The sequence below is a fragment of the Porcisia hertigi genome, chromosome 36 (assembly GCF_017918235.1).
Source record: "Porcisia hertigi strain C119 chromosome 36, whole genome shotgun sequence".
In the NCBI taxonomy this organism is placed as follows: Eukaryota; Euglenozoa; class Kinetoplastea; order Trypanosomatida; family Trypanosomatidae; genus Porcisia; species Porcisia hertigi.
This window is the reverse complement of record NC_090595.1, coordinates 2,091,003-2,109,089: the sequence shown is the minus strand read 5'-3', so window position 1 is coordinate 2,109,089 and position 18,087 is coordinate 2,091,003. Positions and strand designations below refer to the sequence as shown.

At 53.8% G+C, this 18,087-nt stretch overlaps 4 protein-coding genes across 4 annotated transcripts; all 4 read left to right on the top strand.

Moving 5' to 3' along the window:
• Positions 1-5,412: 5,412 nt before the first annotated feature.
• JKF63_00533 (uncharacterized protein) lies at positions 5,413-6,672 on the top strand (the record flags this gene model as incomplete). The annotated part of the gene is made up of 1 exon (XM_067896584.1): positions 5,413-6,672. One exon carries the CDS (start codon positions 5,413-5,415, stop codon positions 6,670-6,672), a length of 1,260 nt encoding a protein of 419 aa, XP_067752741.1.
• Positions 6,673-8,832: 2,160 nt separating this feature from the next.
• On the top strand, positions 8,833-10,092 carry JKF63_00532 (uncharacterized protein; the record flags this gene model as incomplete). The annotated part of the gene is made up of 1 exon (XM_067896583.1): positions 8,833-10,092. The coding sequence occupies one exon, from the start codon at positions 8,833-8,835 to the stop codon at positions 10,090-10,092; it is 1,260 nt and encodes a 419-aa protein (XP_067752740.1).
• A 2,144-nt stretch (positions 10,093-12,236) lies between these two features.
• Positions 12,237-13,496, top strand: JKF63_00531 (uncharacterized protein; the record flags this gene model as incomplete). Its single annotated transcript, XM_067896582.1, has 1 exon — positions 12,237-13,496. One exon carries the CDS (start codon positions 12,237-12,239, stop codon positions 13,494-13,496), a length of 1,260 nt encoding a protein of 419 aa, XP_067752739.1.
• A 2,135-nt stretch (positions 13,497-15,631) lies between these two features.
• On the top strand, positions 15,632-16,891 carry JKF63_00530 (uncharacterized protein; the record flags this gene model as incomplete). The annotated part of the gene is made up of 1 exon (XM_067896581.1): positions 15,632-16,891. The coding sequence occupies one exon, from the start codon at positions 15,632-15,634 to the stop codon at positions 16,889-16,891; it is 1,260 nt and encodes a 419-aa protein (XP_067752738.1).
• Positions 16,892-18,087: the final 1,196 nt, after the last annotated feature.

The window sequence follows — 18,087 nt, the reverse complement described above, 5'->3', positions numbered from 1 at the left end:
TGCGAGCATCGTTTTGGCTTCATGCGCCCCCTCCCTCCCTCCTTCCCTCCCCTCACCCCTCCCTCACTCGTTTGCTTTCCTCCTCATTTGAGCAACTGACGGTCTCTCTTGATATCTACAAATTCCTTGAAGTTTCTCTCTCTGTATTATTATGACTTTTTTTTTTCTCCCTATGGCATACTGCTTGTCGTCATGTATATGTGTGTCGGGGGCTACACATATGTATGTGTTCCACACCTACACGCGGTGGCAGCAAGGGGGACCCCCCTCTTCTCCACAGGTCCGTTAACATCTCACGCAGAATTACGACGCCTTGCCATACTCGCACGCTTGTAAATGATGTTCTTCCCCCCCCCCCCCCATCAAAAGAGAAACAAAAAGAGTAACTTATTTATCCCCCCCACCCTCTCCCCCCCCCTCTCTCCCCCTCTCCCTTTTCTCATTCTTCTCCCCCCTCCTCTTGTTTGCTTTCCCTATCTTTAAGTGATCATTCTTTTGCAGTTTTGTGTCTGATAGGTGTATGTTGTGGAGCGTGTCTGCAAAGACTGCCAAAGGGGGGACCCCACACGTGGAATGTCGTACACAGTCACTCACACTGACAACCTCAAATCGTTTTTTTATGCTGGTCCTTCTCATTCTCTGCATTTCCCTTTAATTGGTCGCTTTGGGTTTTCCTTTCTTCACCCCCCCTTTTTTCGAGTGCGACGGCCCCCCCCTTCCTCACTTTTTGCCTTCTTTCTTTTTTCATTTCCTTATTTTGTTTTTTAAGTTTTCTTTTTGCGTGTTCATCTCGACAGGGCTCCCTGGTGATTCGTTATCAACTGAGAATGCTCAATGGTTATTCTTTTTCTTTCTTCGCCCCCCCCTCCCCTCCCCTCCCCTCTCTCCTCCTCTTTGTGCTTTGTTTTCTTCTTCCACTGTTTCTTCTTATTTCTCATTCTCCGTGTTCTTGGTTTGTCCCCCTCCCCCCTCTCTCCTCCCCTCCCGTGATTTTTCTTTTTTTTTTCGGGGGGGGGGACTCTCTCAAACGTTAAAACGATACACCAAACCTTGAATACGTATCTAAGAGAAGAACAGCGGAAGACTCTCTCTCTTTTTTTTTTGTTCTTCTTCTCGCTCCCCTCCCACAGGAAAATAATAATAAAGGTAAAAAGACAACTGACAATCAAGAATGACATTGGTAGTAGAAAAAAACAACATGCATATCTGCGTAGAGTTTTTTTTGTTTTGCTGCTGTTCAACACAAGTGGAAAGGAAGTGGGCTCTATTTTTTTTTTTTGGAGTTGAGGGGGAGGAGGAGGAGAGCAGGTGTACGGTATTATGGGACTCTTAATGAACAGAAGAGAGCACCTGCGGCCTCGCAGTCGTTCCCCTACGAGTGTATACAGAGGCGCGCGCGCACACACGGCATGGGCTTCACTAGAAAAGCATAGCGCATGCCTTGCATGCAGGATCCTCAGCAACTTGACGAGGGCTTCGCCAGAAAAAGAAGCTCTCTTCGATGCTGTTGAATATTCTTTTTGCGCGTCTGTGTCTGTGTGGGGATCTCCCTCTTTTTTTGGTATATGTGGAGCCTCCACCCCTGAGAACTAGTGCACTTCTTGGCTCTCCACCTATTTAGTTTTCTGTGGTGTGTGTCCCTCTCCCTCTCCTTCTCCCCCCCTCAATATATCTCCCTCCTCCTATTTTTTTTTTGCACTCTCTCCACGTTTTTCGTTTTGCATCGCGCTTTTATTGCTCGAATACTGGGGTTTCCTTGAGAACAAAAATACACACACGCACACAGCCTACGGGCGCCGATGCCATTAAGCCTTCTCTTTATGAAGACATGCAGCGGAAGAAGAGATTATGCATCCTGCGGGTGGTGAGTGGTGGTGGTGGTGGTGGGGAAGGGCGAGTAAAGGGAAGGAGCGCGAGCGTTCGTAAAAGATGCGCGTAGAAACCCCCTCCCCCTCCCCCCCAAAAAAAACGTAAAGAAAATGAACAACGCCAGCGCCGGGAGGAGTTGAGATTTGAAAGCGCCGTCATTTTTCTTTGTGTTGTCTACACCTCCTCCCCACCCCCTTCTGCTTCGCATCGCCTTCTCTTTTTTTTCAAAAAATATTCTCTGCCCAACTCTTATGCCGTTTTCACGTGCGGCTTCACCGGTGTTCATGTGCAGTACTCATTATCCCTTCCCCTCCCCAAAAAAACAATCGTTTATACACGGGATTGCACTGCTAGTGGTGGGTGGGCGGTGGTGGGAAGGGGGAGCACCTCCTGCCTTCCCCTTGATGTACTCCCCCTCGTTCCCCGCCCTCTTCGTCTTTATACATATGCAGATGTGTACTTACTTTTTAATTTCTTTTCCGTTTTTAATTTCTTGTTGAGGGTCCCCCTTTTCTTTGCCTTCATTTACATACGTACACATGCATCTATACAACAGAGGGAGAGAGGGAGAGAGGGAGGTGGGGGAGTGGGGGGGGGGGGAGGGGGAGGGCACAAAGCTCCTTTGATAGCGAATGCAGCTGTCCGCCCCAGTCGTCCCATGCCTGGAAGTATTCTTCTTTGTTTCACCATTTTTTTGCACCTCTTCTTCCTCCTCGCACTGCCAGAGAACAAAGGCCTTCCTCCCCTTCCCCCTCTCCCCCCCCCTCTCCCCTCTCCCCTCTCCCCTCCGAGGTGTATATTACTTTTACATTTTGCTCTCTATTTTCTTTTCCATGTCTTTCTTTTTCCCCCCATCCACCCACTCACTCACCCTCACCTGCAGGACCTCTTTACCACAAGAGGCTCAAAGGACGGGGCGCTGACTGTCTCCGTCTCCCCTCAGAAGTACTCAAAGAAAAATATGTCCCCCCCCTCACACGCACATACCGATATTTACATACATAGAGTCTGCATGCTCGGCGGCAGCGGACCCGGTTCCACGCGCAAACACACATGCCTTCACGTTATCGGATATCCGGACGACAGGTATGTTCGTCTGGTCACTACATGCGCATTTTATTCAAACTTCTCTCTTGTCCCCCCTCCATCCTCCATCCTCCTCCCCTCTCCTTGACGCACTGTCGCCGGAGAGCAGGCATTTCATTTTGTTTGCGCTATTCTCTAGGGATGGAACACACTTTCATTGCCTCCCGTTCCCTCACGAGCACGCAGTGATGGTGCGCATAATTTTATCGAATTGATACACAATATTATTCCTCCACTTATTATTTCTCTTCTTCGTCGGTTTGAGTTGGTCTCTTGCCCGGACTGGTGCTTTCAGGTCCCCTCGCTTCTCTCCTTATTTTTTATCTTCTCTGCTAGTCTCGGGGCGGCATCTCCTGCGTGTCAGTTCCCGTGTTTTTCCCTTTTTTATATTCCTGCTCATCTAACCCAGGGATGTTCATCATTGTCCACCCCCCCCCCTGGGGCGGCGACACAGAACCAGCGGCGCACATATACACCCTGTATGTCGATTACACACCCTCTCACGCATCAGCCATCAGGGCCATGTGGCCTTCACACCAGTGCCCCACATTAGGCTATTGCCTTGGCGACGATGCGCAAGTAGAAAGTCTACAGGGCCTCTCTCGCACGCACACACACACACACACACACACATACACAGGTACACGTGCGCCTCTCTGGGTGGGACACTGTGGGGGGTCTGCAACGGTTCCGCCACGGCTCTGGACGATATTCCTTCTGAGAATGTCGCGGAGGAGGGAGAAGGGGGAAGGCCTCATGAAAGGAAGGGGAGGAAGAGAGCTGGTGAAGATTTGCATCGGCGCGGTGTGTACCACGCACTCGTGTGATTGGACACCGTCCCGAGAAACCGCCTCACACGGGAGAACAGGAATGCTGCGCTGACCACGATGGCAGGAGTCGACTCTCGCCAAGCCCCCGCAGAGGGATCCCGACAGCGGCGTGTGGCTGGCAGGGGCCAACGTGGAGTGCCGATGGTGTAGTGCCCGCTGCCCCCCCTTCCCCCTCCCCGCCTTTCCCCAGCGTCTCCGCCGCTTCATGTTCCTTCCCGGAAGGCGTCCGCTCTAGCATCTTACATCGCCGTGATGCGACGGGCAGGCGAGTCGCTTGGGGTTCAAGAAGCTCCTCGTTGCACGTCATGCTCTTGCACACGATGCGCTGATTACATTGCTCCGACTCGCGCTGCGCCAGCTTTCCATGTCAAGTGTCCATCGCTGTACTCCTGCGCTTCTCCACGTCCGCCTGCATGGCCTACGCGCGCGGCTGTGTGCGCCCTGGCCCCCTCCCCCCATCGCTCTCTCTCGCTTCCCGTCCCCGCCCGTCTGGACGCGCACCCACGCTTTCCCACCAAAACGCCTTCGGGCCTGAGGGAGCGGCGACATGCCCCTGTCACCCACCACGGGCTCGCAGCAGAGGCGCGCGGCAATGCGTGCCCCGCAACCCCACTGCGCACATGTGCGTTGGCGCAGCAGACCTGCGTTTGCGCTCGCCGACTTCACTCCTGTGCTTCTCAGACATGCACACAAACGCGCGGGCGGTCATGAAACGCGTGCTCGGCCTCGACCGCAGGGGCGGTGCAGCTGAGGTGCGATAGCGGGGTGTGTGGAGGAGGGAAGGGGGTTGGGGGAGGGGCGTGCGAGTGTATATACTTTTCGGTTTGTGTGTTGCAAAAAAAAAAACATGTTTGTTTTTGCGAAAGATGTTTTGCCTTGATGCTCATACAGCCTATCGACTCTCAGACCGGTGAAGACGTACACACGTAGACGTCTTGGTGGGTACGCTTTGTATATGGCTGAGCTATTTTTTACTCTTTCCCCCCTCGCTCTTTTCAAATTATTCTTGAGTGCTGAGAGTGCGGAAGGTCTGGTTGGGGGGAGGGGCAAAGAGATTCTCAGATGGAGGGAGGGGAACGCGAAGAATATATGCAGTCATAATAGTAATGTTCTGAAAACAAAAAACATCTACCTCTCCACTGTAATGGGTATGAAGTGTTGCGAAGTAGACTTCGATGCATTCTTTACCCCCCCGCACAGCACCTAAAGACCGAAAGGCTTGCTTTAGTTTCTCTCGCTATGTCTGCTCAGCTTGACTAAGAAGCCCACTGTCCGGCGTAGGGAGTGGTGTGGGGCTGGGCTGGGGTGGGTGAGGGGTGGGGGACGCACATCGTCTTCCATTGCGCCAGTGCACGTTTCCATGGGAATAACAAGGTTGAGATGGTGCGCAACGCCACCCCCTCTTCTAGATTGAGGAGTAGGTGGCAGTGGGCTGCCTCACCCCTGCCCCCACTCCCTCTAAAATGCAGCTCCTCTCCCCTCTAATGGCTCCTTTCTGATATACGAGTTTTCGCTACGTCTTCCTTCGTCTTTCTTCTCGCGCTGTGGGACATCTCAAAGGGCAATCTGTTTTTGTCATCCTTACCTTGAGTAGCCAAGACCCACTACGGTGTTTGCAGGGATCACTATGGGATGCGTTGCCAGGCCGGCATGGCTCCGGTGCTGCACACTCAACGTTAACTTGATAGCACTGGTGCTCCTCGCTGTGCAGAACAGTTTGTATCTGGTTTTGATTGGCTACTCGCAGCAATCCGAAAGTCCTCCTCCTCTTGCCGCTGGCGGCGCAGAGCCAGAGGAGCCTGAGGAGCATGCAGTCATCTTTAAAGCCTCGCATTTCCTGGCTACGACGGAGATCGTCAAGCTTCTTTTCTCCCTTCTTTGGTGCACAATCGATGAGGTACGGGCCATGCAAAAGGAGAGGTCGACGGTCGAAGCCGTAAACAAGTCAGAGGAGGATTCCACAGAGAGGATGCCTATCAATGCCCTCTGTACCACAAAGCCGCGCCAGCCTCTGGTTACGTTGGACTGTTTTTTTTCACTACTGACTCGCATGCGCCATGCCGTTGGACTGAACCACAAGTACAAGGAGACGCTCCTCATGACAGTGCCTGCCATCGCTTACTCTATACAGGGGCTGCTGCTCATCTATGCCCTCAAGCTGCTGGACCCGGCCCTTTTTCAGGTCCTGTACCAGGTGCGCATTCTCTTCTTGGCCATCATGATGAGGGTTGTGCTGGACCTCCGTCTTTCCCCCGCCCAGTGGGGCGCACTGGTTATGCTCATGTTTGGTCTCACTCTGGCGCAGTTGAGTGCGAAGAGCAAGCGAGAGGAGACGACAACCATTGAGGCAGATGAGGCCGTACGAAAAGAGATGGAGATTGCTGCTGCGGCTGCAAAGACCGCTAGCACATGGGTCATAGAGGGTACACTCGATGCGCTGGCCGGGGGCTTCTTGAGCGCATTCTCCGGCGTATTCATGGAGTTTGTGCTGAAGAAGCGTGGCAACCACTTCAGTTTGGCGGCGCGCAATACACATCTCGCCTTCTTCTCTGTCGTGTGCTTTATCATTACGTTTTTAACGGAGATCTTCCAGTCAGACGAGGCCGGAGGTGCGGTGAATACACTCGACGAGTTCAGGAGGACTTTTTTTGATGGCTTCACCGGACTGGTGTGGTTTCTTGTGTTCTTGCAAGCGGTTGGTGGGATGCTCGTGGCACTAGTGGTGCGGTACTGCGACAACATCGTGAAGTCCTTCTCGACGGCTGTCGCCATTGTGCTGAGCGGCACGGCGTCAGTATTTCTCTTCAACACGCCATTGAACGGGACGTTTGTGTTAGGCTCTTGCCTTGTGATGATCTCCATCACCGTGTACAGCCTGAAAAAGTGAAATCATTGTAGTGCCGTGAGCGTCAAAGCCTGCTCCTCATGGCTTCTCCGTATGGATTCATCTGTGTGTGTGTGTGTGTGTGTTTGCTTTGGGGGTCTTGTTCATTTGCTTTCTCTTCTGTTTTCCCCCTTTTGCCCCCCCCCCCCCACCCTTCTCATGGGCTTCACGAGAGGAAGCCCCCTAATATCTGCACTATGAGCCTAATAAGCCGTCTATTCCCTCCCTCCCCCCATCAAATTACTGATGTAACCAAGAGGCGGGACTGGCTTCCGTGTAGGCCTCTGTGCAGAGTGTAGTGCATGGGGATTCTCTAGTCCACCGCCCTTGTTCACGGAGTTGCTCTAGAGTAGACCTGCTTTTTTTTTACATGTTTGTATTCCCTCCCCATTCATGTACGTTGTGTGTGCTCTCTTATCCCCCCCCTTGCTAGGCGTTGCCGTTTTTGCTTTTTTACATTTTTTTTCTGTTTTACACAATCGATTCCTCCTGTGACAATCCATTCCTGGGAAGGCAAGCGGCTCACGTGCCTGTCTTTACATACACGAAAAAAAGCGTTTTTATTTGTATTTTTCAAGCGTTGCTTGCCCCTCATGATGTCTCCCCGCAAAAACAAAATTGTGTTATCAGGGTTCTAGTAACCCACAATCGCTGTGTGGACGTATGTGGGGCGAGGAGTCTGCAATCTTCCTTCGGCTACAGCTGGGCATTTTTGGTGTCGGCAAACAGACGCGAGCTAGCGTTGGGGCTCAGCGCACTTGCGGTTCCCCCGGGGCATTTTGCCTCACCGCAGGACACCCTTTGTTGCCACCTCACCAACCTTATACGCACCCGCCCGCTGTTTCTCCCCCACCGTTACCACAGACAAAGCTGAGGGGAAGCCGCGGCACACTTTTGTTCGCGATGCCCCAACCAGGCGAGCGGCACCCCACGTCCGCCTGCATGGCCTACGCGCGCGGCTGTGTGCGCCCTGGCCCCCTCCCCCCATCGCTCTCTCTCGCTTCCCGTCCCCGCCCGTCTGGACGCGCACCCACGCTTTCCCACCAAAACGCCTTCGGGCCTGAGGGAGCGGCGACATGCCCCTGTCACCCACCACGGGCTCGCAGCAGAGGCGCGCGACAATGCATGCCCCGCAACCCCACTGCGCACGTGTGCGTTGGCGCAGCAGACCTGCGTTTGCGCTCGCCGACTTCACTCCTGTGCTTCTCAGACATGCACACAAAGGCGCGGGCGGTCATGAAACGCGTGCTCGGCCTCGACCGCAGGGGCGGTGCAGCTGAGGTGCGATAGCGGGGTGTGTGGAGGAGGGAAGGGGGTTGGGGGGGAGGGGCGTGCGAGTGTATATACTTTTCGGTTTGTGTGTTGCAAAAAAAAACATGTTTGTTTTTGCGAAAGATGTTTTGCCTTGATGCTCATACAGCCTATCGACTCTCAGACCGGTGAAGACGTACACACGTAGACGTCTTGGTGGGTACGCTTTGTATATGGCTGAGCTATTTTTTACTCTTTCCCCCCTCGCTCTTTTCAAATTATTCTTGAGTGCTGAGAGTGCGGAAGGTCTGGTTGGGGGGAGGGGCAAAGAGATTCTCAGATGGAGGGAGGGGAACGCGAAGAATATATGCAGTCATAATAGTAATGTTCTGAAAACAAAAAACATCTACCTCTCCACTGTAATGGGTATGAAGTGTTGCGAAGTAGACTTCGATGCATTCTTTACCCCCCCCCCCCCCGCACAGCACCTAAAGACCGAAAGGCTTGCTTTAGTTTCTCTCGCTATGTCTGCTCAGCTTGACTAAGAAGCCCACTGTCCGGCGTGGGGAGTGGTGTGGGGCTGGGCTGGGGTGGGTGAGGGGTGGGGGACGCACATCGTCTTCCATTGCGCCAGTGCACGTTTCCATGGGAATAACAAGGTTGAGATGGTGCGCAACGCCACCCCCTCTTCTAGATTGAGGAGTAGGTGGCAGTGGGCTGCCTCACCCCTGCCCCCACTCCCTCTAAAATGCAGCTCCTCTCCCCTCTAATGGCTCCTTTCTGATATACGAGTTTTCGCTACGTCTTCCTTCGTCTTTCTTCTCGCGCTGTGGGACATCTCAAAGGGCAATCTGTTTTTGTCATCCTCACCTTGAGTAGCCAAGACCCACTACGGTGTTTGCAGGGATCACTATGGGATGCGTTGCCAGGCCGGCATGGCTCCGGTGCTGCACACTCAACGTTAACTTGATAGCACTGGTGCTCCTCGCTGTGCAGAACAGTTTGTATCTGGTTTTGATTGGCTACTCGCAGCAATCCGAAAGTCCTCCTCCTCTTGCCGCTGGCGGCGCAGAGCCAGAGGAGCCTGAGGAGCATGCAGTCATCTTTAAAGCCTCGCATTTCCTGGCTACGACGGAGATCGTCAAGCTTCTTTTCTCCCTTCTTTGGTGCACAATCGATGAGGTACGGGCCATGCAAAAGGAGAGGTCGACGGTCGAAGCCGTAGACAAGTCAGAGGAGGATTCCACAGAGAGGATGCCTATCAATGCCCTCTGTACCACAAAGCCGCGCCAGCCTCTGGTTACGTTGGACTGTTTTTTTTCACTACTGACTCGCATGCGCCATGCCGTTGGACTGAACCACCAGTACAAGGAGACGCTCCTCATGACAGTGCCTGCCATCGCTTACTCTATACAGGGGCTGCTGCTCATCTATGCCCTCAAGCTGCTGGACCCGGCCCTTTTTCAGGTCCTGTACCAGGTGCGCATTCTCTTCTTGGCCATCATGATGAGGGTTGTGCTGGACCTCCGTCTTTCCCCCGCCCAGTGGGGCGCACTGGTTATGCTCATGTTTGGTCTCACTCTGGCGCAGTTGAGTGCGAAGAGCAAGCGAGAGGAGACGACAACCATTGAGGCAGATGAGGCCGTACGAAAAGAGATGGAGATTGCTGCTGCGGCTGCAAAGACCGCTAGCACATGGGTCATTGAGGGTACACTCGATGCGCTGGCCGGGGGCTTCTTGAGCGCATTCTCCGGCGTATTCATGGAGTTTGTGCTGAAGAAGCGTGGCAACCACTTCAGTTTGGCGGCGCGCAATACACATCTCGCCTTCTTCTCTGTCGTGTGCTTTATCATTACGTTTTTAACGGAGATCTTCCAGTCAGACGAGGCCGGAGGTGCGGTGAATACACTCGACGAGTTCAGGAGGACTTTTTTTGATGGCTTCACCGGACTGGTGTGGTTTCTTGTGTTCTTGCAAGCGGTTGGTGGGATGCTCGTGGCACTAGTGGTGCGGTACTGCGACAACATCGTGAAGTCCTTCTCGACGGCTGTCGCCATTGTGCTGAGCGGCACGGCGTCAGTATTTCTCTTCAACACGCCATTGAACGGGACGTTTGTGTTAGGCTCTTGCCTTGTGATGATCTCCATCACCGTGTACAGCCTGAAAAAGTGAAATCATTGTAGTGCCGTGAGCGTCAAAGCCTGCTCCTCATGGCTTCTCCGTATGGATTCATCTGTGTGTGTGTGTGTGTGTTTGCTTCGGGGGTCTTGTTCATTTGCTTTCTCTTCTGTTTTTCCCCTTTTGCCCCCCCACCCTTCTCATGGGCTTCACGAGAGGAAGCCCCCTAATATCTGCACTATGAGCCTAATAAGCCGTCTATTCCCTCCCTCCCCCCATCAAATTACTGATGTAACCAAGAGGCGGGACTGGCTTCCGTGTAGGCCTCTGTGCAGAGTGTAGTGCATGGGGATTCTCTAGTCCACCGCCTTTGTTCACGGAGTTGCTCTAGAGTAGACCTGCTTTTTTTTACATGTTTGTATTCCCTCCCCATTCATGTACGTTGTGTGTGCTCTCTTATCCCCCCTTGCTAGGCGTTGCCGTTTTTGCTTTTTTACATTTTTTTTCTGTTTTACACAATCGATTCCTCCTGTGACAATCCATTCCTGGGAAGGCAAGCGGCTCACGTGCCTGTCTTTACATACACGAAAAAAAGCGTTTTTATTTGTATTTTTCAAGCGTTGCTTGCTCCTCATGATGTCTCCCCGCAAAAACAAAATTGTGTTATCAGGGTTCTAGTAACCCACAATCGCTGTGTGGACGTATGTGGGGCGAGGAGTCTGCAATCTTCCTTCGGCTACAGCTGGGCATTTTTGGTGTCGGCAAACAGACGCGAGCTAGCGTTGGGGCTCAGCGCACTTGCGGTTCCCCCGGGGCATTTTGCCTCACCGCAGGACACCCTTTGTTGCCACCTCACCAACCTTATACGCACCCGCCCGCTGTTTCTCCCCCACCGTTACCACAGACAAAGCTGAGGGGAAGCCGCGGCACACTTTTGTTCGCGATGCCCCAACCAGGCGAGCGGCACCCCACGTCCGCCTGCATGGCCTACGCGCGCGGCTGTGTGCGCCCTGGCCCCCTCCCCCCATCGCTCTCTCTCGCTTCCCGTCCCCGCCCGTCTGGACGCGCACCCACGCTTTCCCACCAAAACGCCTTCGGGCCTGAGGGAGCGGCGACATGCCCCTGTCACCCACCACGGGCTCGCAGCAGAGGCGCGCGACAATGCATGCCCCGCAACCCCACTGCGCACGTGTGCGTTGGCGCAGCAGACCTGCGTTTGCGCTCGCCGACTTCACTCCTGTGCTTCTCAGACATGCACACAAAGGCGCGGGCGGTCATGAAACGCGTGCTCGGCCTCGACCGCAGGGGCGGTGCAGCTGAGGTGCGATAGCGGGGTGTGTGGAGGAGGGAAGGGGGTTGGGGGGAGGGGCGTGCGAGTGTATATACTTTTCGGTTTGTGTGTTGCAAAAAAAAAAAAACATGTTTGTTTTTGCGAAAGATGTTTTGCCTTGATGCTCATACAACCTATCGACTCTCAGACCGGTGAAGACGTACACACGTAGACGTCTTGGTGGGTACGCTTTGTATATGGCTGAGCTATTTTTTACTCTTTCCCCCCTCGCTCTTTTCAAATTATTCTTGAGTGCTGAGAGTGCGGAAGGTCTGGTTGGGGGGAGGGGCAAAGAGATTCTCAGATGGAGGGAGGGGAACGCGAAGAATATATGCAGTCATAATAGTAATGTTCTGAAAACAAAAAACATCTACCTCTCCACTGTAATGGGTATGAAGTGTTGCGAAGTAGACTTCGATGCATTCTTTACCCCCCGCACAGCACCTAAAGACCGAAAGGCTTGCTTTAGTTTCTCTCGCTATGTCTGCTCAGCTTGACTAAGAAGCCCACTGTCCGGCGTAGGGAGTGGTGTGGGGCTGGGCTGGGGTGGGTGAGGGGTGGGGGACGCACATCGTCTTCCATTGCGCCAGTGCACGTTTCCATGGGAATAACAAGGTTGAGATGGTGCGCAACGCCACCCCCTCTTCTAGATTGAGGAGTAGGTGGCAGTGGGCTGCCTCACCCCTGCCCCCACTCCCTCTAAAATGCAGCTCCTCTCCCCTCTAATGGCTCCTTTCTGATATACGAGTTTTCGCTACGTCTTCCTTCGTCTTTCTTCTCGCGCTGTGGGACATCTCAAAGGGCAATCTGTTTTTGTCATCCTTACCTTGAGTAGCCAAGACCCACTACGGTGTTTGCAGGGATCACTATGGGATGCGTTGCCAGGCCGGCATGGCTCCGGTGCTGCACACTCAACGTTAACTTGATAGCACTGGTGCTCCTCGCTGTGCAGAACAGTTTGTATCTGGTTTTGATTGGCTACTCGCAGCAATCCGAAAGTCCTCCTCCTCTTGCCGCTGGCGGCGCAGAGCCAGAGGAGCCTGAGGAGCATGCAGTCATCTTTAAAGCCTCGCATTTCCTGGCTACGACGGAGATCGTCAAGCTTCTTTTCTCCCTTCTTTGGTGCACAATCGATGAGGTACGGGCCATGCAAAAGGAGAGGTCGACGGTCGAAGCCGTAGACAAGTCAGAGGAGGATTCCACAGAGAGGATGCCTATCAATGCCCTCTGTACCACAAAGCCGCGCCAGCCTCTGGTTACGTTGGACTGTTTTTTTTCACTACTGACTCGCATGCGCCATGCCGTTGGACTGAACCACCAGTACAAGGAGACGCTCCTCATGACAGTGCCTGCCATCGCTTACTCTATACAGGGGCTGCTGCTCATCTATGCCCTCAAGCTGCTGGACCCGGCCCTTTTTCAGGTCCTGTACCAGGTGCGCATTCTCTTCTTGGCCATCATGATGAGGGTTGTGCTGGACCTCCGTCTTTCCCCCGCCCAGTGGGGCGCACTGGTTATGCTCATGTTTGGTCTCACTCTGGCGCAGTTGAGTGCGAAGAGCAAGCGAGAGGAGACGACAACCATTGAGGCAGATGAGGCCGTACGAAAAGAGATGGAGATTGCTGCTGCGGCTGCAAAGACCGCTAGCACATGGGTCATTGAGGGTACACTCGATGCGCTGGCCGGGGGCTTCTTGAGCGCATTCTCCGGCGTATTCATGGAGTTTGTGCTGAAGAAGCGTGGCAACCACTTCAGTTTGGCGGCGCGCAATACACATCTCGCCTTCTTCTCTGTCGTGTGCTTTATCATTACGTTTTTAACGGAGATCTTCCAGTCAGACGAGGCCGGAGGTGCGGTGAATACACTCGACGAGTTCAGGAGGACTTTTTTTGATGGCTTCACCGGACTGGTGTGGTTTCTTGTGTTCTTGCAAGCGGTTGGTGGGATGCTCGTGGCACTAGTGGTGCGGTACTGCGACAACATCGTGAAGTCCTTCTCGACGGCTGTCGCCATTGTGCTGAGCGGCACGGCGTCAGTATTTCTCTTCAACACGCCATTGAACGGGACGTTTGTGTTAGGCTCTTGCCTTGTGATGATCTCCATCACCGTGTACAGCCTGAAAAAGTGAAATCATTGTAGTGCCGTGAGCGTCAAAGCCTGCTCCTCATGGCTTCTCCGTATGGATTCATCTGTGTGTGTGTGTGTGTGTTTGCTTCGGGGGTCTTGTTCATTTGCTTTCTCTTCTGTTTTTCCCCTTTTGCCCCCCCACCCTTCTCATGGGCTTCACGAGAGGAAGCCCCCTAATATCTGCACTATGAGCCTAATAAGCCGTCTATTCCCTCCCTCCCCCCATCAAATTACTGATGTAACCAAGAGGCGGGACTGGCTTCCGTGTAGGCCTCTGTGCAGAGTGTAGTGCATGGGGATTCTCTAGTCCACCGCCTTTGTTCACGGAGTTGCTCTAGAGTAGACCTGCTTTTTTTTACATGTTTGTATTCCCTCCCCATTCATGTACGTTGTGTGTGCTCTCTTATCCCCCCTTGCTAGGCGTTGCCGTTTTTGCTTTTTACATTTTTTTCTGTTTTACACAATCGATTCCTCCTGTGACAATCCATTCCTGGGAAGGCAAGCGGCTCACGTGCCTGTCTTTACATACACGAAAAAAAGCGTTTTTATTTGTATTTTTCAAGCGTTGCTTGCTCCTCATGATGTCTCCCCGCAAAAACAAAATTGTGTTATCAGGGTTCTAGTAACCCACAATCGCTGTGTGGACGTATGTGGGGCGAGGAGTCTGCAATCTTCCTTCGGCTACAGCTGGGCATTTTTGGTGTCGGCAAACAGACGCGAGCTAGCGTTGGGGCTCAGCGCACTTGCGGTTCCCCGGGGCATTTTGCCTCACCGCAGGACACCCTTTGTTGCCACCTCACCAACCTTATACGCACCCGCCCGCTGTTTCTCCCCCACCGTTACCACAGACAAAGCTGAGGGGCAGCCGCGGCACAGTTTTGTTCGCGATGCCCCAACCAGGCGAGCGGCACCCCACGTCCGCCTGCATGGCCTACGCGCGCGGCTGTGTGCGCCCTGGCCCCCTCCCCCCATCGCTCTCTCTCGCTTCCCGTCCCCGCCCGTCTGGACGCGCACCCACGCTTTCCCACCAAAACGCCTTCGGGCCTGAGGGAGCGGCGACATGCCCCTGTCACCCACCACGGGCTCGCAGCAGAGGCGCGCGACAATGCATGCCCCGCAACCCCACTGCGCACGTGTGCGTTGGCGCAGCAGACCTGCGTTTGCGCTCGCCGACTTCACTCCTGTGCTTCTCAGACATGCACACAAAGGCGCGGGCGGTCATGAAACGCGTGCTCGGCCTCGACCGCAGGGGCGGTGCAGCTGAGGTGCGATAGCGGGGTGTGTGGAGGAGGGAAGGGGGTTGGGGGAGGGGCGTGCGAGTGTATATACTTTTCGGTTTGTGTGTTGCAAAAAAAAAAACATGTTTGTTTTTGCGAAAGATGTTTTGCCTTGATGCTCATACAACCTATCGACTCTCAGACCGGTGAAGACGTACACACGTAGACGTCTTGGTGGGTACGCTTTGTATATGGCTGAGCTATTTTTACTCTTTCCCCCTCGCTCTTTTCAAATTATTCTTGAGTGCTGAGAGTGCGGAAGGTCTGGTTGGGGGAGGGGCAAAGAGATTCTCAGATGGAGGGAGGGGAACGCGAAGAATATATGCAGTCATAATAGTAATGTTCTGAAAACAAAAAACATCTACCTCTCCACTGTAATGGGTATGAAGTGTTGCGAAGTAGACTTCGATGCATTCTTTACCCCCCGCACAGCACCTAAAGACCGAAAGGCTTGCTTTAGTTTCTCTCGCTATGTCTGCTCAGCTTGACTAAGAAGCCCACTGTCCGGCGTAGGGAGTGGTGTGGGGCTGGGCTGGGGTGGGTGAGGGGTGGGGGACGCACATCGTCTTCCATTGCGCCAGTGCACGTTTCCATGGGAATAACAAGGTTGAGATGGTGCGCAACGCCACCCCCTCTTCTAGATTGAGGAGTAGGTGGCAGTGGGCTGCCTCACCCCTGCCCCCACTCCCTCTAAAATGCAGCTCCTCTCCCCTCTAATGGCTCCTTTCTGATATACGAGTTTTCGCTACGTCTTCCTTCGTCTTTCTTCTCGCGCTGTGGGACATCTCAAAGGGCAATCTGTTTTTGTCATCCTTACCTTGAGTAGCCAAGACCCACTACGGTGTTTGCAGGGATCACTATGGGATGCGTTGCCAGGCCGGCATGGCTCCGGTGCTGCACACTCAACGTTAACTTGATAGCACTGGTGCTCCTCGCTGTGCAGAACAGTTTGTATCTGGTTTTGATTGGCTACTCGCAGCAATCCGAAAGTCCTCCTCCTCTTGCCGCTGGCGGCGCAGAGCCAGAGGAGCCTGAGGAGCATGCAGTCATCTTTAAAGCCTCGCATTTCCTGGCTACGACGGAGATCGTCAAGCTTCTTTTCTCCCTTCTTTGGTGCACAATCGATGAGGTACGGGCCATGCAAAAGGAGAGGTCGACGGTCGAAGCCGTAGACAAGTCAGAGGAGGATTCCACAGAGAGGATGCCTATCAATGCCCTCTGTACCACAAAGCCGCGCCAGCCTCTGGTTACGTTGGACTGTTTTTTTTCACTACTGACTCGCATGCGCCATGCCGTTGGACTGAACCACCAGTACAAGGAGACGCTCCTCATGACAGTGCCTGCCATCGCTTACTCTATACAGGGGCTGCTGCTCATCTATGCCCTCAAGCTGCTGGACCCAGCCCTTTTTCAGGTCCTGTACCAGGTGCGCATTCTCTTCTTGGCCATCATGATGAGGGTTGTGCTGGACCTCCGTCTTTCCCCCGCCCAGTGGGGCGCACTGGTTATGCTCATGTTTGGTCTCACTCTGGCGCAGTTGAGTGCGAAGAGCAAGCGAGAGGAGACGACAACCATTGAGGCAGATGAGGCCGTACGAAAAGAGATGGAGATTGCTGCTGCGGCTGCAAAGACCGCTAGCACATGGGTCATTGAGGGTACACTCGATGCGCTGGCCGGGGGCTTCTTGAGCGCATTCTCCGGCGTATTCATGGAGTTTGTGCTGAAGAAGCGTGGCAACCACTTCAGTTTGGCGGCGCGCAATACACATCTCGCCTTCTTCTCTGTCGTGTGCTTTATCATTACGTTTTTAACGGAGATCTTCCAGTCAGACGAGGCCGGAGGTGCGGTGAATACACTCGACGAGTTCAGGAGGACTTTTTTTGATGGCTTCACCGGACTGGTGTGGTTTCTTGTGTTCTTGCAAGCGGTTGGTGGGATGCTCGTGGCACTAGTGGTGCGGTACTGCGACAACATCGTGAAGTCCTTCTCGACGGCTGTCGCCATTGTGCTGAGCGGCACGGCGTCAGTATTTCTCTTCAACACGCCATTGAACGGGACGTTTGTGTTAGGCTCTTGCCTTGTGATGATCTCCATCACCGTGTACAGCCTGAAAAAGTGAAATCATTGTAGTGCCGTGAGCGTCAAAGCCTGCTCCTCATGGCTTCTCCGTATGGATTCATCTGTGTGTGTGTGTGTGTGTTTGCTTCGGGGGTCTTGTTCATTTGCTTTCTCTTCTGTTTTTCCCCTTTTGCCCCCCCACCCTTCTCATGGGCTTCACGAGAGGAAGCCCCCTAATATCTGCACTATGAGCCTAATAAGCCGTCTATTCCCTCCCTCCCCCATCAAATTACTGATGTAACCAAGAGGCGGGACTGGCTTCCGTGTAGGCCTCTGTGCAGAGTGTAGTGCATGGGGATTCTCTAGTCCACCGCCTTTGTTCACGGAGTTGCTCTAGAGTAGACCTGCTTTTTTTTACATGTTTGTATTCCCTCCCCATTCATGTACGTTGTGTGTGCTCTCTTATCCCCCCCCCTTGCTAGGCGTTGCCGTTTTTGCTTTTTTACATTTTTTTTCTGTTTTACACAATCGATTCCTCCTGTGACAATCCATTCCTGGGAAGGCAAGCGGCTCACGTGCCTGTCTTTACATACACGAAAAAAAGCGTTTTTATTTGTATTTTTCAAGCGTTGCTTGCCCCTCATGATGTCTCCCCGCAAAAACAAAATTGTGTTATCAGGGTTCTAGTAACCCACAATCGCTGTGTGGACGTATGTGGGGCGAGGAGTCTGCAATCTTCCTTCGGCTACAGCTGGGCATTTTTGGTGTCGGCAAACAGACGCGAGCTAGCGTTGGGGCTCAGCGCACTTGCGGTTCCCCCGGGGCATTTTGCCTCACCGCAGGACACCCTTTGTTGCCACCTCACCAACCTTATACGCACCCGCCCGCTGTTTCTCCCCCCCCCCCCCACCGTTACCACAGACAAGGCTGAGGGGCAGCCGCAGCACAGTTTTGTTCGCGATGCCCCAACCAGGCGAGCGGCACCCCACGTCCGCCTGCATGGCCTACGCGCGCGGCTGTGTGCGCCCTGGCCCCCTCCCCCCATCGCTCTCTCTCGCTTCCCGTCCCCGCCCGTCTGGACGCGCACCCACGCTTTCCCACCAAAACGCCTTCGGGCCTGAGGGAGCGGCGACATGCCCCTGTCACCCACCACGGGCTCGCAGCAGAGGCGCGCGACAATGCATGCCCCGCAACCCCACTGCGCACATGTGTGTTGGCGCAGCAGACCTGCGTTTGCGCTCGCCGACTTCACTCCTG